This window comes from Syzygium oleosum, unplaced genomic scaffold, assembly GCF_021117445.2.
Source record: "Syzygium oleosum isolate NSW1041296 unplaced genomic scaffold, Sole_v2.1 Sole_v2.10, whole genome shotgun sequence".
Lineage (NCBI taxonomy): Eukaryota > Viridiplantae > Streptophyta > Magnoliopsida > Myrtales > Myrtaceae > Syzygium > Syzygium oleosum.
Window position 1 is genome coordinate 4,096,922 of NW_026607494.1, and position 26,133 is coordinate 4,123,054.

Here is a 26,133-nt window from a genome sequence, read left to right on the forward strand (position 1 = left end):
GTTACTTGTCCATTAATTTCCTTAGTTTTGGCATTATCGTTTTTTTTTATTTGTTTCAAGCAGTGTTTCTTTTATATTTCTTCTAAGTTCCGGTCATTGCACTTCAATTCCAAGCACTTTACTTTCCTTCGTCATTTAGATCGAAGTTCTCTTCCAATAACTTTTGGCTCTCAGGAGTCAGGAGCTAGTTGGGTTCTCTCTCGCTCAAATCCATCTCCATCCAGTTTGAAAAACATGTCTAGTGGAAGTTTGGTCACTTTGTCCCGAACAAGAGAACAAGCTTTTTTATTGTTTTTCTAATTGCCCGTTTGTCAGATCCCGCCTAGATCGATTTAGATTCAACGGTTCCTTAAAGTGTGGTCACACGGTTCAAGCCCCATGACCAAGCTAGATTAAGATCTGCTCGCCAGATGACAACTTGATGTCACAGACATCCAGATTAGTGTTTGCTTTGATACTTGGGCATGCCGAACCAAAGCTCTTGAGATGCAGAAAAGCTAATCCGAAATCAATCAGCACTAAAAGAAATTTCATCAAGCTCATGCGATCCATTGATCTTGGACAAGTATCGTGTTATTGCAAAATGGTGTTCAAGTTCCGAACCTTCAGCTTCTCCAATCCCATTGAGGACGACGCAGAACTCCCTAAAAGTTTTTCTCTGCGGGAGCTCCAAGACGCGATGCAAAATTTCAGCCGCCACAATATCCTAGGCATGGGTGTATTCAGCACGGTTTACCGGGGATGCTTGGCCAATGGTTCTCAAGTGGCAGTCAAAAGGGCCTGGAATCTCGCGCAGGGGACTGAAAAGCAGTTCAAAACAGAGATGGAAGTGTCAAGCTTGATTTATATGCATCCGAATGTGCTACGCCTGAGGGGCTTTTGCAGGACCAAGATAGAGCTTTTATTGGTCTATCCCCTGATGGTCAGTAACAGCCTAGCATTTCTCCTTAGAGAGAGCCCGGAGCGAGAGATTCATCCACTTGATTGGCCGACTCGGATGCAAATAGCATTGGGAGCGGCTAGAGGGGTTGCTCACCTGCACCATCGTTGTAAGGTTAAGATCATTCACCGCGACATCTGCGCATCGAACATATTGTTGAATGCTCAATTCAATGCCGTGGTGGCGGATTTCGGCTTGGCCAAGATCATACATCAGAGAGATGTCAAGGAAGGGACCATCGAGTGGTCAACTTCAGTGCGTGAAGTGGGAGTCTCATTCTCACCCCAAGAAAATGCACCAGGTTCTGATTCTGGTTTCGATTCCAATTCTCAATCTGTTCCAGCTGTTGTAACCTATCACCGCTGCAAAGATTTCTACGTTAACACCGCCGTCCGCAGTACCGTTGCTGTCATTGCTCCTGAGTACTCAAGCACTGGAAAGTGCACGCTCAAAAGTGATGTTTTTGCATATGGGAACATGCTTCTCGAGCTAATCTCCGGACAACGACTTTTCGACCTGGATCGGCTTTAGAACCACGAAGATGTCTGTGACGGCCCAAGCCAAGTGGCATAGCGCGGGGAGGAGGGATGGCAGTGCGTCGCGCTACTACCCCAGACATGCGCAGGGAAGTGGGGTACCTCTCTTGTCCCACATTGCCTAGGGGGAAGTTTTGAGCTAGCTTATAAGGCTTGGGGGTCTATATCTGTGTAACGCATTTTAAAGCCGTAAGAGTCGATGGACCCAAAGCGGACAATATTACACAATGTAGATCCGGGATGTTACAGGTGGTATTAGAGCCGACTCCCGACCGCGTGTAGACCCGGGGTGTTACAATGTCATGTTGAAAGATTGGATTAGCGAATGTCTGAACGAGAACAAGTGGGAAAGAGTGGTCGATCCTAATGTGCCAGGGGAACTATGTGGAAAAAGAAATTCGTAGTCCCTTTGTCACTGTAGAGACATATTTGTCTTTCGTGAGTTAACAACGTAAATTACGAGATGAGTTCTTTTTATTCTCTCCTGATAAGAAAGGACGGGGTAGACTTTGCAGTATCCTCACAGGACGCACCATTGTCTATGGATTCAAGTTTCAAAGAAACTGTGCATCATCTGCTTCTTCTTGAATCACTCGACGTGGAATTCTTCTCGGTGATGGACTCGTTCGACTTCATCCTTTTCCTCGGGTCTTTCCTTTTGTTATTTGTCCTTAATACTGGCAGAAGACTCCTGTCGTGGCCCTTTACGTATGAAATTTTTGTGTTTGGACCCTGTCAAGTCAACCATATATATATAGGATTATTAATTCATATGCTTGTCTCAAGATACAATCTATTGTGAATTGGCACGAAATCTGATGGATCTTGCAATTCAATATATAATAAAAGGCCCGTAGACAAGATAAATTAAAAGTAAGAGAGACCGTTGTTATTTAATATGAGCACGTTGTGATCAGCTGAGCATATTTTCGAAGAACATTTTTGCAGAAGAAAAAGACCGCCAATCCCTTGGAGCAAGGGCTCAAACCAGAGATTTGCTCAAGCCTTTCCTCTCCCTTTCTAGCTACCTACAGGCCACAAAGATATTCTGGAGAGAGCAGTCAAAGTAGACCAGACCTTGAGAGCCGTGCACGAAGTACCCAACGGTAGAAGAATCCCAGGCTGGTTAACTTTCGAGGGAATAATAGCAGAGGCAACAACAAGCGTGGCGATTGCAACACATATGGAAAACACCATAAAAGTCCATACGAGATTCCATATGAGATTTCTGATTTTATGAGATAATTATTAACTGTTCTAAAAACTTAAGTGATGACGTGATTTAATAAAACATTTTTCATTGAGTAGTATTTTGAGTAATATGAGCAATCATTTTTAGAAAATGTCTTTCAAATTATTCATTTTTCGCGAGACAAACGTAATCTTAAATTATGTTGCAATTTCCACAGCAACAACGAGAGATGGACATGAGATTCCTTCGTTAAATGAAGATGAGGGGGATGATGCACATACCAAAAATATTGTGTACAAAGAAATTTTTTAACAAATTTCCCTTCGATAAAGCGATGATAGCTATTTTACAAACTTTCTTACAAAACTAATCTTTGGGTACCCTCTGAATATTTTATACTTTATTTGAAGAACAATGAATGGAATCCGCGTGGATCCCATGCATAGTACATGTATAAATTAGTGATACGAACTTTCTAAGTTCCTTCACAAAACATATTTTAAAGGATGTATAAGAACATTATTAGTTTTTAAGTCACGAGATTTGACAAAATCAATAATGACAATCACAATATGCCAAGAATAGTTGTGCAGGGAGTTTACGAGGAAGATGAACTCATATCAAGTACTTCTGTCTCTTCCAATATTTGGTCAACCCTAACACTAGGAAGATCTAACGGAAATAAATCCCGATTTTTATTTATTTGCAATATCAACTGACTATATGTTTTGTATTTGTACGATATCATAGTAAATATTTCTAGCTATTGTTAATGCATTTGTTTCTTGTTTCCAAGGATTATCTATTTCGAATGGAACATAGAGAAAAGAATAATGATCTAAAATTAACACTAGTATTTCCACTGATATAGAAAATTTTCCATTGAAATTGCAATATGATCAATCGACATACAATGGACATGTTCCAAATACGAGTAATTAGAAGTATGGATGTTCAACTATATGCAAAAGTTAATAGCCTTTCAATGTGATGTACAGCCCATGTAGCAAAGGAAAAAGGCCTAGTGCTCTTCACATTTGGTTTTTCCAACGCGTAGGAATCCATGAATACTAGGAGAATTATGCAAAATTTGCTTTATATGAGTTGCACGTTTTGCCAAATTTTGGAGCTCGTGGCAATGAAACCTCTCCCGCTCTCTCTTTCCAGTTTCCGAGAAGCTGCTTACTGGAAGGCTTTGGAGTGAGATGGCCCCACACTTTGACATCGGCCTACAATCCAACGACATTTCCTCACCATTTCATTCCTGCACACCGACCAAAAGCTCTGTGTACAAGCAAGGCTCTTTGGATATGAAGAAGTTATTCCCAAACCAATCACTACCAATCGAGAAAAACCATCAAACGTATACTATCCATTCGTACTTGAGAAGGATCTACGTTTTCCCCGCTTAAAGATGGTGTTAAATCTCCGAACCTTCAGTTTTACCGAGTCCATTGAAGGTGGTGATCCAACACCTCCTAAAAGATTCTCTCTAAAGGAGCACCGAGTCGCGACAGACAACTTTAGCCGCGACAACTTCGTGAAGTTTGATTGGCACGTCAACGTTTACAAGGGGTGCTTGGCCGATGGTTCACTAGTGACAGTAAAGAGAGAGTGCCGTGTTGATCAAGGGAAGGAAAAAATGCTCAAAGCAGAAATACAAGTGGGAAGCACGGTTTCGACGCACCCAAATGTGCTATGCTTGAGGGGCTTTTGCAGGACCAAGAAAGAGCTATTACTAGTGTATCCCTTGATGATCAACAATAGCCTATCTAACAATCTTACAGAGAGACCGGATCGGTTTGCCCGACCTCTCGATTGGACTACTTGCAAACGAATAGCCTTGGGAGCAGCGAGGGGGCTTGCACACCTTCACAATCAAGGTAAGATCAAGATCATCCATGGCAGCATCTGCGCATCAAATATCCTGCTGAATCTGCATTTTGAGGCCGTGGTAGGAGGATTTTTGTCTGCCGTGATCACGAATGAGAGAAATGTAGAGGAAGGGACTATTGAGTGACCCACACGCATGCCAAGGCAGGGCACGGGAGTCTCAATCTCATCACCGGTAGAAGAAAATTCAGCTGATTCTCGCTCCGATTCTCAAACCTATCATCGCTATGAAGACGTTTCTGTCAACACCCCCCGATGCGGCAGTTTTTTTTTTACTGCCCCTGAGTACTTCAGCACAGAGAAGTGCACACTGAAGAATGATGTCTTCTCATACGGGAGAATGCTTCTTGAGCTCATCTCAGGACAGCCAATTTTAGAACTTCATGAGTTGGCGTATAATGAAATTCTCAGTTTGGAGGAATGGATTGGTGATTTTATGAACAAGAACGAGTTGCGAAGGGTGATCAATCCCAATTTGCAGGGCAACTATGTGGAAGAAGAAGCAGAGCAGCCAGTCCGACTGGCATTGTTGTGCGCGGATGGCGATCCATCTGTCGGACCCAAGATGTCAGAAGTGGTTACAATGATCGAAAACCAAATGCTTTGGCAGGAACCTAGCAGCAGAGCCATTGGAGTGGAAACGAGTATAATTCAACTACTTACTACTCCTTCCCTCCTTCTCCTTCTCTCTCATTGGAGATATGCTGAATCTCGATCACCATTGTCTTCTACAAGCTCAGCTTTTAGGTTTTCCTTTCCCTATATGATTTCCGTTTTGTTTACACGAGTGCTTTACCTTCCATGATGTTTGTATTTGTAATAGTGCGAAATGAGGTCTCGGCTCTAGTTGTTCAGGGACGCTGGAATAGGGGCCTTGTGTGACATTCCGAAATTTCCACCAATTGGAATTTATTGAATAATTGAGTTTTATGAAATGTGCTCGCAGTAAATTCTCGCCCGGAACTGATCATTCCTGGGAATGCTAACCATTAGGGAAAGGCTAATAGGGGAATTAAATTCGCGCGACTAAAGAAAATTTGACCGTGAATGGACTTCGACCATTAAATCGCGTAAGTGATATTTTGAGCCACTGTTGGCCGATCCAAGGATAGTTAGGGGTCAGTTCGCCACTGTCCTAGTAGTGGATCGCGGGTGATTCCGTTGGACCACGAAACGACTTGACGAATGATTCCGAAATTATACCGAACAATCGTACCCCTCGGATCAAGTGATTAATCTTCGCGATTTTTATGACAACCGAGATCGTCACGCATCGAACGGACTTGCACGTGACTCGATTCAGTATCAGTGATTAGTCGATTCTGCGAGTTTCCCCAGCAAGCCGCCCGTTAGCTTGAGAAACGCTCGAGTTGCGTTTAATAGAATTTAATTATGGAATTTTTATCCAAATTGGACACTGGAAAATTAGGAAGTCACGCCGGAACGTTAGGACGACGTTGTACGTGACACGTGTGAAATTTTGGTGTGCTCAAATTCTTCGGAAAAATTCAATTTGGACAAGAAACGAAGAAGTTGACTGTTTTGCCCTTAAAGATTAACAAAGAGCATGCTTATGGAAGAAGGGGTATTTTAGTCATTTTTGCTTTAGATATTTTTTTTGGGTCAAAGTTTCTAGATAAGACCCTCTCCTCTCTCTCTCCCTCTCCTTCGTGGACTTCCCCCCTCCTTTTTCTTTTTTGGCCATGAGTTTCCCCTCCTCCACCGTGAGTTCTTCCTTGGCCATTTTCTCCACCGCCGGCGCCGCCGCTCGCCGCCACCACACCGGACCACCCTCAAGCCACCGTCCACGCTGCCGTACGCCACCATCACCCCCTCCCGCCGTCCCTCTCTCTCTCTATTTCCCTCCCTCTCTCTCTTGGCCACGCGCAAGCCACGCCATCGCCGTCCAAGCCGATCGCCGCCACCCGGAAGTTGTACGTCGTCGCCGTTGTCCCCGATTAAGGGCCGCCGCTTTCCGTTCTAGCCGAGGAAGTCTAGAACGCGGGTAAGTCGCGCCTAAACCTAATTTAGGACTTCGGGTATCGACGGGTAAATTCGAACAAAATCAGTATGGAATTAGGTGCGGAATCACATGGATAGGGGGTGAAAATTTTATGGCGGGCCTTAGGAATTAATTCGGGTAATATTTATTGGAAATTCAGAAAATTAGGGGCTGCGAATTACTGTTCATATGCCTCGAATCACTGTTCACTGGCTGTGGTTACTGTTCACCGAGCTGTGATTGTCCGATTGGGACGCAAGTTGAATTTTTGGAACCTAGATATTTTGGCGAGAAAGTCCCGTGAAGGATCGGAATTAATCCGACGCCGTTTGGTTGGAGAAAAATGGGAATTATCGTATTGGATGCATATTTAAATTATTAGTAAATTGTGGTAATTAAGTTGAGTATGCTGTGGCGTGCTGTTGGGTACGAGAATGATACCGTTGAGTCCGGCTCGGAGTTTCATGTAAGTGTCGGGAAGAGTCGGTGGTGTGATTTTGTGGTTTGAGTGCAGAAATTACTGTTCACGAGCTGTGGGAGTACTGTGCACTGTGCTGTGGTGAGTCGTTCAATGCGTGTTCGGTACCGTTAGGTCCGTCTTGGAATTTATGAAAATCCCGTGAAGGGCTGAAAATGATTTGAAAACATTTGAGCAAAGAAAAATGTTGTTTTATGCGAAAATGTGCTTTTGTGTGAAAATGGTGATGTGGTGAAGTGTGGGGTGCAAGTGTGCACGGAATTTGAGGCAATGGCATGAGAAAGTGAATGTGGGATCGGACCGAGGCGTGTGATGCTCGGGGCGCGATCGAGGGGCCTGAGGCGTGAACGAGTACGCGGGCCGGATGTGGTGAGTGGTCGCAGTGTACCTGAGGCGTGTACGTTTATGCGGGTCACTGGCGAAGAATGAGAAAGAGGAAATGAGAATGGACGGAATAATGGGATAAGAGTGGTATATGCGCGTGTTTACATCTGACAGGATTGAGTTTGAATGATGTTGTGTGCATGTTTAAGCCTGGCAATATTATTTGTTGTGCCTACAATGTGATGTTTCAGCGTGTGGTGATATTGAGTGTTTGAATTTAATTGGCGCTCATGGTGCATTGCATTGCATAACATGGACACGCATTATGTATGCCGAGAGTGAGGTATGTGATGAAATTGTGTGAGAATGCGTGTCTGCAATGAGCATGTGATTACCTAAAATGCCCTGAAGCGTTATATGCTGGGTTCAGATAATAATAAGTTGTGTGATCACCGAAGGACCTTCGGGTCGTGACCTTCGGGTCGATACCGTTCTCATGCACTTTGAAGCAGGACGATGCCCGGTACGTCCGGAAGACGACCATCCTCATGCACTTTGAAGCAGGCTCTGGTTCGTAAAGAGATCAGTGTTGCGCCTCATGCACTTTGAAGCAGACTAGAGATACTGGGCTAGATCGGTTGCTGCGCCTCATGCACTTTGAAGCAGGCTAGACGCACCGGGCCGTTAATAATGTGGACTCGAGTCGTAATTAATAATAAATTGGGAAATTGCCAGTGTGCCAGTGTGGGCCAGTGGGCCGGAGAATGCGTATGACATGTAGACGACATTTGCATGCATGGAACATGCATAGACTGGCATGCGAATGTATGAGAATCGGTGCATGAACGTGTGATTGACATACGTGTGATTATGCGTGCCACGCATGTGCCGTGACTATTGTATGTTGATCCGCTTAACCGCGGGGTCGGATAATTGTCGACTATTGTGGTATTGTGATTTGAATAATTGTTTCCAATCGGAGATTGCATGCTAGCCTAGCCTAGGTTGGGTTTAGGGGTAAACTTACTGAGAAGTGTTCTCACGGTTGTTTCAACCAACAATTTCAGAACCCCGACAGGACCCATGAATCTTCCGCCACCGCCACCAGAACATTTTGGAGTCCTCAGTGGATGGGACGGTATAAAGGGACTCAGACTCAGAGGACAAGGAATCAGACTCAGAATGGGTTTTTGGCGAGCATCATTTTTGGAGTAGTAGTAAACCCAAGTTTTCATCCTTGGTGTATCGGTTTTTGAGAAAGGCGATATGCATGTACATGTATGGGACAGTTTATAAATGTAAATATTATGGTATAAGAAGGAAATGAAAAAGATATGTATATTCTCCCTGATTTTTCTCCCCAGTTTTAATTACCGGGTTTAATTGTTGATATCCGCTGTGGTAGTAAATCTCTGATGGCGAATTTGAGGTCAGCGATATTCCTGGGACGTCGCTTGAATCGACCAGAGGCGGTGTCGCGTGCCGTAGGGGTTCGAGGCGTGACACCTTGAGTTTCTGAACCATTTGTCTTAGGATTATTCAGGGGAAAAGTGTTAAAAAAGTCCTAAACATTTTGCATTGGTGCCAATTTAGTCCTAAACTTTGTTTTGGTGTCAATTTAGTCATAAACCTTTTACATTTGTGCCAATTTAGTCCTAAACCTTTTTTTGGTGCCAATTGAGTCCTAAACCTTTTGCATTTGTGCCAATTCAGTCCTAAACCTTTTGCATTAGTGCCAATTGAGTCTTAAACCTTTTTTTGGTGCCAATTAAGTCCTAAACCTTTTGCATTGATGTCAATTCAGTCCTAAACCTTTTGCATTGGTGTCAATTCAGTCCTAAATCTTTTTTAGCTAAATTAATCGGAAGGACTGAATTGGCACAAATACAAAAGGTTTAGGACTGAATTGGCACCAATGCAAAAGGTTTAGGACTCAATTGGCACCAAAAAAAGGTTTAGGACTCAATTGGCACCAATGCAAAAGGTTTAGGACTGAATTGGCACCAATACAAAAGGTTTAGGACTGAATTGGCACAAAAAAAAGGTTTAGGACTCAATTGACACAAATGCAAAAGGTTTAGGACTGAATTGGCACCAAAAAAAGGTTTAGGACTAAATTGGCACCAATGTAAAAGGTTTAGGACTTTTTTGACACTTCTCCCGATTATTCAGTACTGACCGCTCTCTTCTAACATTTTCAAGGAATTGAAAGCAACTGAACGAGTTGATCAAAGTGTCGCCTTCGAATCTATCACACTTATTGCAAAATGGAAAAAGAAACTTGTGAAGGAATGTCTATTTGATATAAATCCTGTATTCCTGGAGAATTTGGATGCCATCATCAAAGTAACAAAGCGTTTGGAAGGAAGGACCTTCACATACCTCAGCTGCGTATGCATCTTAACCATAGAATTAGGTCTCAAATTCTAGAGCTGAGGCATCTCAACGCGTATGCATATGCTGCCCGTGCGATGCATGGTTTTATTTGTGGAAGTACATTTCGACAAACTGTATATTTGAGTAGCATTTACACGTGCATGCACAGTTGCACACTGAGGTTGAAGACTTTGTGGTAGACGGTTTTTTTCCCTCTAATTTTCAGGATGTCAGGCATCAATTAAGGTAGCGTCATGTAATCATGCTTTACTTCTTAATTAATGAAATTCCAAGTCGTTGTCCCTCTCATCCTCTGCCTGCATTTCCAAATTTGTTTTCTCTGCGTTGAGAGAGGAGGATATGGTTGGACTAGTTTGGTTTTGAGTTTCTTTGCTATGAGGAGACTCATACGAAGCTTCCAAGAAATTTCTCAGCGATGGGATGGCCAAAGGTTGGGACTATTAAAATTGGGGAATACAAGGGAAGCACCTTCCTCCTATTGCCGAGCCAATTCCATGTCTGAATGGAAAGTCTCCAAGATTTTGATATATAGCCTTCTTGTCCTCGAGGAAATTAATTTCAAAAGACATAATATTTCCATCTCTCTACCAACGCAGAGTTGTAGACCGCGCACGCAGCCACTTCCGACAGCTTCAACGATCCACCCCGACATCGGATCACAATGCCATTTTCACCATTGAAACCAGCACAGAAAAATGATACGACCTGTGAATTTATAATTATTTTCGGAAACATTTGAATCGTCTGTTACTTACCAGAAGTTACAAACTCGTGAAAATTATGGAAAATGATTTTCTAGACATTAAAAATTTCTATAATTGATCTGGTCTGTTTAAATAAGTATGGCTGGTCAATCAAAGTCTTTGAAAGGTCCAATACGGTTATTGAAGAAAATAAACTAGTACGATCAATTTTTGGAAAAATATAACTTTTATTTGCTATTTAGAAAAAACTGTATTTTCTACAAAGTTGAGTAGTTCTGACCATATACGGCGTTTAAGTAATTTTTAGGCGATTAGGGTGCGTATAGGGGCCATACACCCTAAATTGGGCTCTCGAATGGCATTTTCGTAATTTCCTACCGAACGGGCTTTCGGGCCCAAGCAAGTTTAGCCGCTATATCTAAAGAGTGCAACTTCTAATAAGGTACGTAAATTGTGTTAGGGTCCAAGGAAAAACGTGGTTGGCGTGTGGTGGTTTATTTAGCACTCAAACTAGGTAAGTGATTTTTACCACTTTTTCGTTTTGCAAAAATTGCATGACTTGATTTATCTAGATAGAGTCATGTTGTGGCATGGCACGTATTTCGAACTATATAAAATACATTATTTCGTGGCTCCTTCTGAAAACTGGACAAAGTATTAATTTTTTTTTTTAACTTCATGTTGTTGTTATCTACAAACATTCTGAAAATGAAATGCTATTTATATTGGTGATATATGTGCCAGCATGTGGTATTGTGACACGGATTTGATGGTCATTGTCGACCTAAATATTGAGACATGATATGAGAAGCATGTGCACATACCATCCCTATTCCAAGGCTTAATCACAGCCAATGTGATTTTCAGGGCTTACCCCAACGAAGCATGAGCAAAGGGTTTTCTTGACATTAGGGATCAAATGACTTTTGACATTTGTTCGCTATGCTATATATGTGGTTTATTGATATGATGCACAATATATGATTTATCGGAAGATATGCATTATGCTGGTTACATTGGGATGGTTATGAATGGCCTTGATAGTTGCCGCCTTTTGCAGGATTTGAATTTTGATAGATCCGGCGGGCCTTCTTAGTTGGACTTGGGCTTACTTTGATGATGGTAGGCTTGTTGTACTCTGGCCATTCTGTGGACTTTCATAGAAGAAAGCAGGCTCGACAGTCCCGGAGATAAATAGTAGGGATTTCTCAAACTTTGAACAAAATTACAATGTAGTCCTTGTGGCAAATTTTTGTGGGGAAATCGTAGATATGGCGGCGTGCCACATAGGATGGCTGGCGATAACTGGACCACCACGTCAGTGATTTCTTGCAAAAATTGGCCAAAAGGATTACATTGGAATTTCATGCAAATGTTTAGGACTAAATTGACAAAATTGAGAAGTAATAGCCGTATAATAGGTTTAGAATTATGACTGATTTGGTAATTTTCCCTTTCTCACGGTCTTCTCGTAACTGTAGAGATCTGTTTGCTAATAATTTTCACCACTTCATGGGGATAAAGATGCCATGAGACAGTGACATTCTTAAGTTTTGAAGAAAGGAATCGTCCATCTGTTATCTACTCAACCGCTTCGATGTTAAATTCTTCTTGATCAACATCCAGTTAGCAATCCATATATTTCCTCTAACCTCTTTTTTGTTGCTTGTGGCCGGTTATGAGCAGCATTTTCCCATGTGTGTGCATCAATCTTGCTATCTCTTTCTATATATGTTGGCATAAATCACTCTAACACCCTGGATTTTGATGACCTTGCATTGGCATTCTGAATGACGTTTTGATTGCAAATGTAGTGACTGTTACTAGATAGTAGATACATAAGGATAATGTTATCAATGGTCCATATACTTTTATTCGAAATTATCCCTCTACTTTTTGTTGGTTCAAAATGGTCCATGGTACTTTCTAAAAATGTCCACCGTTAGCCCTTCCCTTAATTTGGTCGCTCGAATGTCAAGTTGGACACCACAGCACGTGTCATGGTGAACACTCTTAAAAAGTACATGGATCATTTTTAAAAAAATGAGTGAAGTAAAAGGTACAATTCCAAATTTCGAAAAAAAAAAAGTTATGACACTACTGATGTCATCATCCAAAATAAACATCAACATGTTTGATCTATTAAACCACGGATAACTGAGTAGCATTTAGATGTGCATACACACTAAGGTTGTAGATATTTTGTGATAGATAGTGTTTTTCCCTCTAATTTTTAGGATGTCATGCATTAACTAAGGTGGCATCATGTGATATCCTGAAAATTCGATCAAATTTGGTGATTTATGAAATGGTGATTTCATCGACGCTCTATTAGTTAATTCTCGCTCTGGCCTGATCACCCAAGGAATACTAACCAAAGGGGAAAGGCTATCGAAGAATTTATTTCTAGCAGCCGCCTGTTATTTCGAGATAAATTATAGTTGCGATTGATCGATTTCAGCCACGAATTATGATCCGATTTTGCGTGTCGAGTGCTCAAGGATATCACACCCGAACTATAGGACGTCGCCTCATAAATTTTACGAATTGGCCATCGAAAATTAATTGCTAACTTGCCCTTCTAGAAACCTCTTTGTTAGATTAAATTTTGGCCGTTGGATGGAACTTGGAGAGCAAGGCTTGATCTTGGCCGTTGGATTAAACTTGGGCATCAAGAACACATCCTAGCCCTTGATCTTTGCTTGGGCATCAAGAACTAATCTCAACCATTGATCTCTCTCCTCACTTTCTCTCTTATTCTCTCTCTCTTCCTCTCTCACGGCCGAATCACCCCACCACCGCCGTGCACCCACCAGCCCCTCACGCCACCATCCTTGAGCCCCGTAGATCGCCGTGTGCCGTTCACCGCCGTTTGCCGCTTGCCGTGTCAAGCCGAGGCCGCCACGGACAACTCGTGTCGTTGCCGTCGTCCTCACGTTGTCGTCGTTTTTAGACGAGTAAGTTAACATCTAATCCCTTGTTTAGGATGTTTAACTTGCATTGGGTAGTTTAGCTAGTTAATGTTTTGGTATGTTTGAACTTCTAGAATGAGCGTTGGCGAGTCTTGATTGCTAGACTAAGTTGAAATAGATGTTGAATGTTGATTTGAACTCTTGGTGTGGTATTTTCATGGCTGAGAAGTGGTGGATCTCAAAGTTGAAGGTGTTTCTTGGAGTTTTTACCTTGATTTCAGAACTGATTTTACTGTACGTCCCTGGTTTTCCATTTTTATAAAGCATTTTGTGGTTAGAATCTTGAAAAGTGTTCCTCATCAAAGTTGTTCACAAGATCTTGATCTATAACATACTTAAATTTCAGATTTTTCTGAGCTCAAATGGGTTACACGAAGGTCCAATTTCTTACCGAATCAGAACTGTTTTATACTGTAGATTCCGTGACCTTCGTGCCTTCTCAGATTTTTATAAAAATTTCCAGTTCGATTTCGGCCATACTTCCTTCACAAGATTTGTAAACGAAATCCATTTCTACAACGTATAAAAATTTCAAAGTGTTTTGAAAGGATTTGATTTGTAAAACGAGTATTTCTTGTGGTTCAGTTCCCCTGTTCCGGCGGACCAGTTCTGGGTTGTTTCCGAGCCATCAAAAGTGATCTTTGTATAAGGATTTTGGGATTGTGTTCTTCATGGAAAATATTCTTTAAGGTCTTGTCTATAACATATTCAAATTTTATAATTTTTGGAAACCATTTGCTATGCTTTTGAAGTTGATTTCCCAAATCATGCAAATCTGTCCAGTTTTTCTAGAATTCCATAATCTGCCGGTTTTTACTTGAAATCTTTGGCTTTCGATTTCCGGCCTAAAAGAGGCAATAACGGCAATTACCTAGCTTTTCAATAATGTTTATTTGGCTGTGATCCGATGTTGAATTCATGTTTTAAAATGAGGTTCACAAAAATCGATTGACCATTTGCATGTGTGACCACTTGTTATTGTTGTGTGGCATTGATGTGAGCACGATTCATGGACGCATGGGCTAATTGAGAAGATAATAATTGGCCGGAATGCTTGTGTGCTCGTGTGGTCACACGTCGAAGCCGTCTTGCTGTGTATCGCTTGACGTTGCCCGATTTATCGGATGCCTGGGGATTATCTGGAGTGCCGATACCCCGGATGCCTTGTCGCGGCTTGAGGCCGGACTTGATGCTCCTTGCGGGATACCATCTTACTGTGTATCGTTTGATGTTGCCGTATTGGAATGCCGTCATCCTGTGTATCGTTTGACGTTGCCGTGCCCGATGGGGCGGGACGATGCCCGGTTATGCCGGAAGACTGCCATCTCGCTGTGTATCGCTTGATGTGTAGTGGCCAAGAGGGGTCGTAATAAATGGAATACGTGTGATGCATAGTGCTTGATTATGGGGTAGAAACTACTAGGCATGGTATGGGACGTTGCCCGTGTTGCGCTCTCGCGGGGTTCGGGGCGTGACACATCATGTAATCATGCTTTACTTATTAATTAATGAAATCCCGAGTTATTGTCACTCCCCTCCTCCGCCTGCATTTTCAAATCTGTGTCTCCGCTTTCAGAGAAGAATATGGTTGGACCAGTTGGTTTTGACTTTCTTTGGTACGGGGAAACTCATATGAAGCTTCCAAGAGATTTCTCAGCGATGGGATGGCCAAAGGTGCGGACTAGTAAAATTAAGAACTACGAGGGAAGCCCCTTCCTCCTGGCATTCCTGAGCCAGATCCATTTCTTGTGCGCAATGGCTCAAGCCGGAGACTCTCCTCTAGCAGAGCCAATTCCATGTCTGAATCAAAGGGCAACTCCTTGAATTCGGTACGTTGTCTTTTGTCCTCCTGGAATTAATCATTTCAAAAGACGGAATATTTCGATCTCTGTAGTGACGCAGAGCTGTAGTCTGTTCTTTTGTACAAGCAAAAGCCCGAAAAAGATCCGATTCATTTGGTGGGGAGGAATTTTCAGGATTGCATAGAGATGGTGTTCAATTTACGCACCTTCAGTTTCTCCAGTTCTAGTCGAGAAGTTGGAAGGACAGTTGATAATACCAGTAATACACTCAAAAGGTTCTCTTTCAAAGAGCTTCAGGCTGCGACAAGGAACTTCGACCACAAAAACTGGTTGGGTGAAGGAGCATTTGGACCGGTTTACAGAGGCCGGTTAGCCGATAATTCTCTCGTCGCTGTAAAACGACTGAGAGTGCTTTCCGAAGATTCGGAAAAACAGTTTCAGACAGAAGTGGAAGTGGCAGGCATTGTTCACCACCCCAACTTGTTAATCCTGATTGGATATTGCGATGAGGAGAAAGAGCGGTTGTTAGTCTACCCCTTCATGGTCAACCGCAGTCTCGACTACCTCTTGAAACAGAAAGCCGTCCGAGCACTCAATTGGCCGATCCGGATGCGGATAGCATCGGGAGTTGCGAGGGGGATGGCTCACATGCACGATCAATGTCATCCGAGCACCATACACCGCGATGTGAGTTGTTCGAACATATTGCTGAATGAGGAATTCGAGCCAGTATTGGGAGACTTTGGCTTGGCCAGGATCATGCATGAGAGGGACATTGTGGTGGGGAATGCCAAAGGGTACGTCGGCTTCGGCTCGGTTTCTGCAGCTGAAGTGGGTAAATATCCGCCTTTATCACCCCTATCCCCTCAGTGGTACCAAGATTGTTATGTCAACGCCGTCGTGCGTGGACACATAGGGTATGCCGCTCCCGAGTATATGAACACGGGCAAGTGCACTCTGAAGGCTGATGTCTATTTATATGGGAACATGCTTCTCGAGCTCATCTCAGGACGTCCATTTTCCAGCTTTGGTGGGCGACGGAATGACTGGATTAGCAGATGCATGAAAAAGAATGCATGGGAAAGGGTGGTTGATCCTACTTTGCAGGGGAGCTATCCGGTGGAAGAGGCAGAACGACTCGTCCGACTGGCATGGTCATGTGCGGATGACGATCCATCTGTCCGACCCAAGATGTCTGAAGTGGTTATGATGCTCGAAAACCAATTGCACGGACCGGATCCTAGCAGTAGGAGCAGTTGGAGCCGAAGCGAGTGTGATTCAACTCCTTACTACTCCTTCCCCCCTTCTCCCTCGCTGGAAATGGGTCCATGACTGGCACGCACGATACTACATCTTGATCAACGTCTGTTCTTTTCCCTTAAACTTGAAATGCATCTTCTACCTTTTGCCGTTTTACCTAAGTTCCTATATGTTCATTTCCCATTTAACTTGTAAGATCTTTCTCTAATATATCTCCGTTGAGCAAATACTGGATATTCTTGGAGTAATTTTTTCGGTTCCATCCATTTCAGAAAAAGGCAATATTATAGCTCATTAGGACCTACACAAAATTTATAAAGGGGATTTTCCCTATTAGGAAGAACGATGTTAATAGTTTTAATTTGGTTACACAATAATCTAATTTTCTTTATCAACTCCTAATATGATCAATAAAATTAATCAATTCAATATTTCTTTTCATGTGGGATTCATCTAAGTATAGGTTCAGGTGCGCATGAAAGCCCCAATTTGATTCGTCTGGAGAAAACCATTGGATTGTTGTCCTCAATTCCTTGGTTCATAAACGAGTAGGAGGTTTTCTTTTCTAGATAGAGAAAGAAATTGGCGGTCCTTTTGTCACTCCGGAGACACAATTGTCTTTCGTGAGTCAACAACGTCGATTACGGGATGAGTTGACTTTCTTGTATTCTCCCTCGATAAGAAAGTACGCGGTAGACTTCGCAGTATCTTCATAGGAGGCACCATTTTCTAGGGAGGTAAGTTGCAAAGAAACTGTCCATCATCTGCTTCCTTCTTCAATCACTGCATGTGGAATTCTTCCTGGTGATGGACTCCTTCAAATCCATCTTTTTCCTCTGTCATGCCTTTTGTTATTTCTCCTTCATATTAGCAGAAGACCCCTGCCATGGCCCTTTATGTATGAAATTCTGGGTCCGGACCCTATCAAGTCAACTATAATTGCAGGATTATTAGGTCATAAGTTTGTTGGGAAAATTTTCAAAAAAATCATAAAATTATTGCACTTTTGCCAATTCAGTCCTAAACCTTATAATTTTGCCAATTAAGTCTTTTAACATTTTCACATTTTGCCAATTGAGTCCATTCGATCAATTTTGATTGAAAATTACTGACTTGGATGCCAAACGTTCTAAGTGGCATGGCCGGCACTAGCATGGACAATTTTTAATAATACTTTTATATTTTTCGATTTTTTAAATATTTTTTCTTTTCCTGCTTTACTTTTTTCTCGTTTTTTCTTTTTCTCGTTTTCCCTCCGCGGGCCATTGGAGGGCCTTGTCGATGGCCAGCAGAGGTCGCTGGCCTCAGGCGAGGGCAGCCCTCGCTGGCTCGGCGACCAAGGTCAATCACTTTGAGCAAGAGCTCCAACCAGAGATTCGCTCAAGCCTTTCTTCTCACTTGCTGACTACCTGCAAAACTGTTCTGGAGAGAGCACTCAAAGTTGACCAGGACCTTGAGTGCAGTGCACGGAGTAGACAACAGTAGAAGAAAGTGGATGAAATAATCCAACTCTTTCACGTAACGGCAACCCTCTTGAAGCAATAGCCAGCTCTAATACCCCCGATCTTGAAAGGAAGTTTTTGGATTCTAACTACCGGAAGAAAAGAGATACTCTTACTCCATGGAATAAGACAGTGGATGAAATAATTCCATACATAATGGATCTTCTTCCACGTGAACACATGGCTCAAAATAGCAATGCTTGTTATGTGACTATGAAGCATTAGTCCGACTTTGGGTTTATGCAACAACACTAGGACATTGTCACTGTTATAATTGGGCCAAAACTCAGCCCACCTAATGAGCTCTCAAATTCTGCAGGAGCTGTGAAGAAAGAAGAAGAGTAGGTAAAAAAAACAGATACACATAACCGAGAGATGAGAAGAAAAGAGAGGAGACAGAAACCTCCTTCAGAAAACAAAAAATAAAGAAAGAAGAGAAAGGGCAATTCGCGCGTGCATGTTTGGACATATTGACAAATCGGACTAACACCGTTACCCAATGCCCAATAAGAATTCAATCCCTTTTGTCATCTAGTCAGAGAAATTTTCGAAATTAAGTCATATACTGATCCATATGAATTCTAAGTTTCTGGGAAGAAGGACATTAGAAGTGCTAAAAGTTGTGTATGGCGCTCACTTTAGTGCTAAAAGTTTTTTTCGGATCACTTAAGTGCCACTTAAAAAAAAAAAGGATCACATAAATGTCAACTCCAATCTAGATCGCCAGAAATCCGATGTGGCAATATTTTATTAATTTCTCACTCCTATGTGGCTCTCCGACGTGCCCAGTCAGCATATAACCCATAAACGACGTCGTCTAAAGTTGTAAATAGTGATCATTTGAATGTCAAATTTTGTTTAAAGTGATTACTTCAGTACCAATTGCTGTTAAAAAATGATTACTTCAATGCCAGTCGGATTGTGCGACGTCAGTTTGGATGTCCACGTAGACTAGATTTGTTTTAAAAATACGCCAAGTCATATTAATTATTTTAATTTTAAATGCCATGTAATCAATTTGGCCGGAATTGGCACTTAAGTATCGCTCTTTCTCTGATTTGGCACTTAAATAGTCCAAAAAAAAATTTTGATACTAAAGTGAGCGCCGTACATAACTTTTGGCACTTCTAGTGTTTTTCTCCCTAAGTTTATGGATTTAATTTATGAAATTAAGTGGAAAGTATAGTTTATGGTATTGTGGAGCGGCGAGATTTTACAAAAGTCAATTTTGAGATACGGTTTGGTCGGAATAAATGTTTAAAGTTTTGCACACATTGCTGACTAATTCCGAATTTTTGTTTTCTGCGATGGTTTTCGCTCGTTTTCAGCCATCTTTTGAGTCGGTGAAGTTTAATATCTTTTAGTACTTCAAAAGTGATTTTTTTACGATGAACCCACTTGAATTTGAGTTCAGTAGAGAGAGATATGGCACGAGACATTTCGTCGTGCAAGTGGCCATTTGTCGCGCAAGTGGTTGTTCTTCGCATTAGTGCTTATTTGTTGTGATTGGCCATTCTTGATGTCTTTTGTCGACCCGTAGTGAATGTTTTGACTTCAAAATAGGGTCGCCTAGTCAAGCCTTAGTTAAGTTGATTATTTACTTGAGTTTTTATAGTTGAATCTTAGTTATGAGTTGAGATAGTTGGATATATCTTTAAAATGGTGCTTTGAGATTTAGTTTGTTAGTTTGGGAAAGTATATATTCTTATGATGATTTTAGAAATCTAATCCTGTAACCAAATTATTGTTTATCGAATATATAGATGGAGATACATATTTGATAACAGTTAATATTGTTTATGTTTGCAGCTGCATCCTTCAGGTAGGAGGACGGCCGTTTTATTTCTCTTATTTTGTAGAAGTTGGGGTGTGTGTTGTTAGAAGGGTAGTTTAAGCTTAGATCATTACTAAGTTCTAATTTAGTATCCAAAGTGCTAATTCCTCGCGTAGTTACTTCACCCACTGAGTCTCATTGGTCACTTATACTTATAAAGATAGCAGTTCCCCTTTCTCATTGGCCAAACTTCATGCTTTGTTGGCTTATTTTTTTCCCTAAGCCAGTTTCTAGCCATGGACAACTTTATGTTGCAATTTCCACAGCAACAACGAGAGATGGGTACGAGTTTCTTTTGTTAAATGAAGATGGGGGATGATGCACATACCAAAGATATAGTGTACAAATAAATTTTTGACAAATTTCCCTTAGATAAAGCGATGATAGCTATTTTAAATACTTTTTTTACAAAACTATTCTTTTCGTTCCTTGTTATGGTAACATTTTTGGCTCTGAATATTTTATACTCTATTTAAAGAACAATGAATGGAATCCGCGTGCATCCCATGCATAGCACAGGCTTTTGGGCTAGTACAATTATAAATTAGTGACACGAACTTTCTAAGCTCCTTCACAATATACTTTTTAAAGGATGAACAAGAATATTATTAGTGTTTAAGTCGCAAGATCTTACAAAATCAATTATGACAATCGCAATATGCCAAGAGTAGCTATGCAGGGAGTTTACAAGGAAGATGAACCCATATCAATTTTTATTTATTTGGTCAACACTAACACCAGGAAGATCTAATGGAAATAAATCTCAATTTTTATTTATTTGCAGTATCGACTGACTATATGGTTTATGTCTGTACTATTCACAGTAAAGATTTCCAGTTATTGTTAATGCATTTGTTCTTGTCTCCAAGGATTTTCTATTAAAAATGGAACATAGAGAAAAGAATAAATATCTAAAATTAATATTAGTATTTCCACTCATATAGAAAATTTTCCAGTGTAATTGCAATATGATCAATCGACATATAACGCACGTGTTTCAAATACGAGTAATTAGAAATATAGATCTTCAAGGATATGCAAAAGTCGATAGCTTTTCCATGTGATGTACAGCCAATGTAGTAAAGAAAAAAGACTAGTGCTCTTCACATTTGGATTTTTCAATGCGTAGGAATCCAAGAATTCCAGGAGAATTATGCAAAATTTGCTTTATATGAGTTGCACGTTTTGTCAAATTTGGAAGCTGCTCACAGGAAGGCAATGAAACCTCTCTCGCTTTCTTTCCAGTTTCCGCGAAGCTGCTCACAGGAAGGCTTTGGAGTGAGATGGCCCCACACTTTGACATCAGCCTACAATCCGACGACTTTTCCTTACCATTTCATTCATTCACACCGACCCAAAGCAGTCGCGGGTGAGGCAGGCACAATCCCAACGGAGTTATAAAACTGTGTACATGCAAGTCTCTTTGGATGTGCAGAAGGTGCTCCCAAACTAATCACTACCAATCGAGAGAAACCATCAAGCTTAGACGATCCATTTGTACTTGAGAAGAATCTACTATTCTCCCGCTTAAAGATGGTGTTCAATCTCCGATCCTCCAGTTTTTCCGAGTCCGAGTCCGATTCCGTTGAAGATGATCCAAAACCTCCCAAAACAACACCTCCTAAAAGATTCTCCCTAAAGGAGATCCGAGTCGCGACACACAACTTTAGCAGCAACAACATCTTGGGGGACGATGAATACGGGAAGGTTTACAGGGGGCGCTTGGCCGATGGTTCGCTAGTGGCAATACAGAGAGCGTGCTGTGTCGATCGATGGAGGGAAGAGCTGTTCGAAGCAGAAATGCAAGTGGGAAGCGTGGTTTCGATGCACCCAAACGTGCTATGCCTGAGGGGCTTTTGCAGGACCGAGAAAGAGCGCTTACTGGTGTATCCCTTGATCAACAATAGCCTATCTTACACTCTTAGAGAGAGACCAGATCGGTTTGCCCGACCTCTCAATTGGACTACTCGCAAGCGAATAGCCTTGGGAGCAGCAAGGGGGCTTGCACACCTTCACAATCAAGGTAACATCAGGATCATGCATCGTGACATCTGCGCGTCAAATATACTGCTGAATATGCATTTTGAGGCCGTGATAGGAGGATTTTCGCTTGCTATGATCATGCACGAGAGAAATGTAGAGGAAGGAACCATTGAGTGACCCTCGTGCTCAGCTGATTCTGGCTCCGATTCTCTATCCTATCATCGCTATGAAGATGTTTATGTCAACACTCCCATCTGTGGCACATTTGGGTTTATTGCCCCCGAGTTCATCTACACAAGAAAGTGCACACTGAAGAATGATGTCTTCGCGTACGGGAATATGCTTCTCGAGCTCATCTCGGAACAGCCGATCTACTCTGACGATGGTGAAATTTTCTGCTTGGATGATTGGACTAGAAAACAAATGAATGAAGATCAACTGAGAAGGGTGATCGATCCCAATTTGCAGGGGAATTACGTGGGAGAAGAAGCAGAGCAACTAGTCCGATTGGCATTGTTGTGCGCACATGAGGATCCATCTGTTCGACCGGAGATGTCTGAAGTGGTTCGAATGCTCGAAAGCCAGTTTCTTCAGCGGCACCCTAGTACTAGGACTAGTTGCAATCAAAAGTGAGTGTGACTCAACTCCGTACTTCTCTTTCCCTCCTTCTTCTTCTCCTTCTCCTCTGGGGATTGCTCCATGACTGGCATGTCAATGCTACATCATCACCATTGCCTTGTACCTTCAATAACAAAATTAGCTTCTATATTTCTCTTCCTAAACTCTATATGTTCCTCTTCATTTTCATTTATATGATCTTTCTGTAATTCCTTCCTCCGATTTTTTTTGAGACACTTAGCACGTCCTTCATGCAATGACTGCTATCTTCTACATTTGTCATCAAACTAGAAACTGAAATAAAAAATTCAAAGTGTCATCTCTTAATCTATCGAATTAATGGTGAATGAATGTTTAAGTTTATTAAGAAAGTTCTGTTGTTCTAACGAAAATTAAAAGCCACCATAAAAGTCGTCCTTAGAAGACATTAATAAGATCAGTCGGACATGCGTTTTCGTGCACATCAATCCTTGTATATGCAAGAAAATTTAAATTGTTGGCACTTTGATTCTCTGCCTGCATCTTCCAAATTTGTTTCTCTGATTTCAAAGGAGGATATGGTTGGACTAGTTGGCTTTGACTTTCTTGTCTGCGAGTTAAACTCTTATGGATCTTGCAAGAAGTTTCTCGGTGACGGGAGTCATCAATACGAAACAACATTGTGCATCAACTTCTTGTAGGCTCAAGTTAGGACTTGTGAAATCTGGGTATGCACAACCACAATTCATGCCTACCTGGGCCATTTCAGCTACTTCTGGGCAATGTTTCAACCCGAGGAATCTCCTTTTCGTCTTAATTTACTTGATTATCTCGGATTTGCAGGAAGGCAATGACGAGCAATGTCATTATTAGCCTTAACCTCATTCGAACAATCAAGAGGTGCATAATTCGATTCTTAACATCTACAACTCTCTCAAGCTCTCACTCACTAACTGTCAGTGAGTTTGGAATGAGGAGACTCGTGCTGAATGTCATGCTGTACAAACGGATCGTGCACTCATGAGAGGTTTTAATGACCAGCTCAATTGTGCGATTGTGCATTTCCTTCATGTCTTAAAATCCACCCAGGCAGGATATTGTGCTTCCTATTAGATTGATTTTTTTTCAATGAATGTAAAGATTAACCGATCTCAAATTTGTTTCAACCTAATTGATGTTTTAGCAATTCTTTGGCGGAAATCATCCCTTTGGCTCATTGCAACCAGTTTTAAAAGATCAGGGGCAGTACCAATTTGAGATTTTTGTGAGATGATAATTAGTTTGGGGCATATGCATCAAGGGAACTGATTTAAAATTTTTATTGATATTAATCCCTAAAATTAATCAATCCAATACTCTTTTCACGCGGGATCCACCTAACTATGTGTTCGAGTGCCCTAATGCACATGCACCAGCTAAAGGTCGATGGTGATTTGTCGGGACATGGAGTAAGACTAGAATGTTAACAAATTTGTAGGTTGCAGAATAGAAAACCATTGAATTGTATTCCTCAGTTCCTTGGTTCATAAACAAGTGGGAGATGTCCTTTTCTAGATGGAGCAAGAACTTGGTGGTCCTTTTGTCACCCTAGAGACATGCCAATCTTTCGTGAGTGAACAAGGTCAATTACGAGATGAGTTAAAGACTTTTCTTTATTCTCTCGATAAGTTACTACGTGGTAGACTTTGCAATTTCCTCACAGGACGCACCATTTTCCATGGAGTTATGTTTCAAAGAAATTGTGCATCATCTGCTTCTTCTCGAATCACTTGATGTGGAATTCTTCTTGGTGATGGGCTCGTTCCAATCCATCTTCTTCCTCGGTCTTCCCTTTTGTTGTTTGTCCTGAATGTTGGCAGAAGACTCCCGTCGTGGCCCTTTATGTATGAAATTTTTGTGTCTAGACCCTATCGAATCAACTGTATTTGTAGGATTATTATTCCATATGCATGTATCGCGATACAATTTGTTGTGAATTAACGCAGAATCTAATAGATCTTGCAATTCAACATATAAAATAAGATGCCCAAAGGGAGAAACTAAAAGAAAGAGAGCCTGTTGTTATCGAGTATGCGGCTCGTTTTAATCGACTAAGCAAATTTTCAAAGAACATTTTTGGGAAGAAAAAGACACAGCCGATTGCTTCGAGCAAAGGCTCCAACCAGAGAATGGCTCAAGCCTTTCTTCTCGCTTGCTGACTACCTGCGAAAATGTTCTGGATAGAGCACTCAAAGTCGACCAGGTCCTTGAGTGCAGTGCACTCAGCGGACAACAGCCGAAGAAAGTGGATGAAATAATCTTAACTCTTCCACGTAACGGCAACCCTCCTGAAGCAATAGCCAGATCTACATACCCCGATCTTGAAATGAATTTTTTGGATTCTAACTTCTTAGAGGAAAGAGATATTCTTACTCCAAGGAATAAGACAGTGGGTGAACTAAATCCATACATAATGGATCTCCTTCCACGTGAAGATGTATTATGTTATGCGCAGAATCCATTCGTAAGGTATACTATATCTCTTAGAGTTTCTAGATTCACTACAATTTCTAGGATCTCCCGATCGCAAGTTGCGGCTCAAAGCAGCAATGCTTGTTATGTGACTATGAAACATTATTATGACTTTGGGTTCATGCAACAACACTAGGAAATTGTCGATGTTATAATTGGGCCAAAGCCCATAGGCCCAAACTCAGCCCACCTAATGGGCTCTCAAATTCTGCAGGAGCTGTGAAGAAAGAAGAAGAGAGGAAAAGAGAAAAGACAACCGAGAGATAAGAAGAAGACAGAGGAGACAAAAAGCTCCTTCAGAAAGCAAAAATGAAAGAAAGAAGAGAAAAGGGCATTCGCGCGTACACGCTTTGGAATCCTTACGCTTTGGGGAGGGGTTCGGGGTTGGGGTGGGGCCCGACGCCCAAAAAAGAAAATGGGAAAAACGCGTGAAAGAGGGGGTTGGCCTTTCCTGCGTTTCTTCTTCTCGGTGTCAGCAATTTACGCTGAAAGGCTCCAAAAGAAAAGGTCCAGCGTTTTTTGGGATAAGGACGTCCCCTTTCGTAATTTGCCAATGACGACCTAAATCTACGGAGGGAAAGAGGCGCGGATTATGTCGATTCCCTCTTTAACGGTCCAGATTTAACTCGGGTCGATTTCTTTTTCTCTTGTTTTTTTTGGGGGGAGGTCGGAACCGGGGTCGGTTGGTCGCGTTTTGATCTGCGTCCGACCTGCGGGCCGAGGAGAGGGCCCTATTGCAGGATAAGATATACCGTCTCGGATAGTGATATCGATCATTGGCGTATAGAGATTAAAAAACGGTCCCTCTAAAAGATAATGAGGGGAGAGCCGTGTTGCCATGGATAATCATTGGTCCGAACATGCGTATTTTAATCTCTCCCTCTCTCCACCTCCGTGGGTGGAGGGGGAAAAGAGCTCGTGGGCGTCGGCGGGACCCGCCGGCTGTCTCGTCCGGTGGTGGTTCGGGTCGTGTTCTTCTATAGTAACTTTTTGGTTTTTGGCCTTTTTAAGTTCACACATGCTCTTTTTAAGTTTATCTTGCCGGCCTTGAGCATGTTAAAATAGTATTCTTTGCCGACCCTTTCATTGTACCGGTCCTTGTCAATGCAGAAAACATGGCTCTCTCTTCCTCCTTTCTTTCTTTTCCTTTTCCCCCCATTCCCTTTCTGTTTCTCATGCGCGCTCGATCCCATTTATTGCAGAATG

General features: G+C 41.8%; 1 protein-coding gene and 3 pseudogenes across 1 annotated transcript; all 4 read left to right on the forward strand.

Annotated features, from left to right (window-relative positions):
• Positions 1-583: 583 nt before the first annotated feature.
• On the forward strand, positions 584-1,471 carry LOC115668241 (BRASSINOSTEROID INSENSITIVE 1-associated receptor kinase 1-like). The gene has a single exon (XM_030589721.2). The coding sequence runs from the start codon at positions 584-586 to the stop codon at positions 1,469-1,471; it is 888 nt and encodes a 295-aa protein (XP_030445581.2).
• Positions 1,472-3,994: 2,523 nt separating this feature from the next.
• Positions 3,995-5,269, forward strand: LOC115668277 (BRASSINOSTEROID INSENSITIVE 1-associated receptor kinase 1-like; annotated as a pseudogene).
• Positions 5,270-15,189: 9,920 nt separating this feature from the next.
• LOC115662708 (BRASSINOSTEROID INSENSITIVE 1-associated receptor kinase 1-like) lies at positions 15,190-16,717 on the forward strand (annotated as a pseudogene).
• A 4,577-nt stretch (positions 16,718-21,294) lies between these two features.
• Positions 21,295-22,601, forward strand: LOC130139127 (BRASSINOSTEROID INSENSITIVE 1-associated receptor kinase 1-like; annotated as a pseudogene).
• Positions 22,602-26,133: the final 3,532 nt, after the last annotated feature.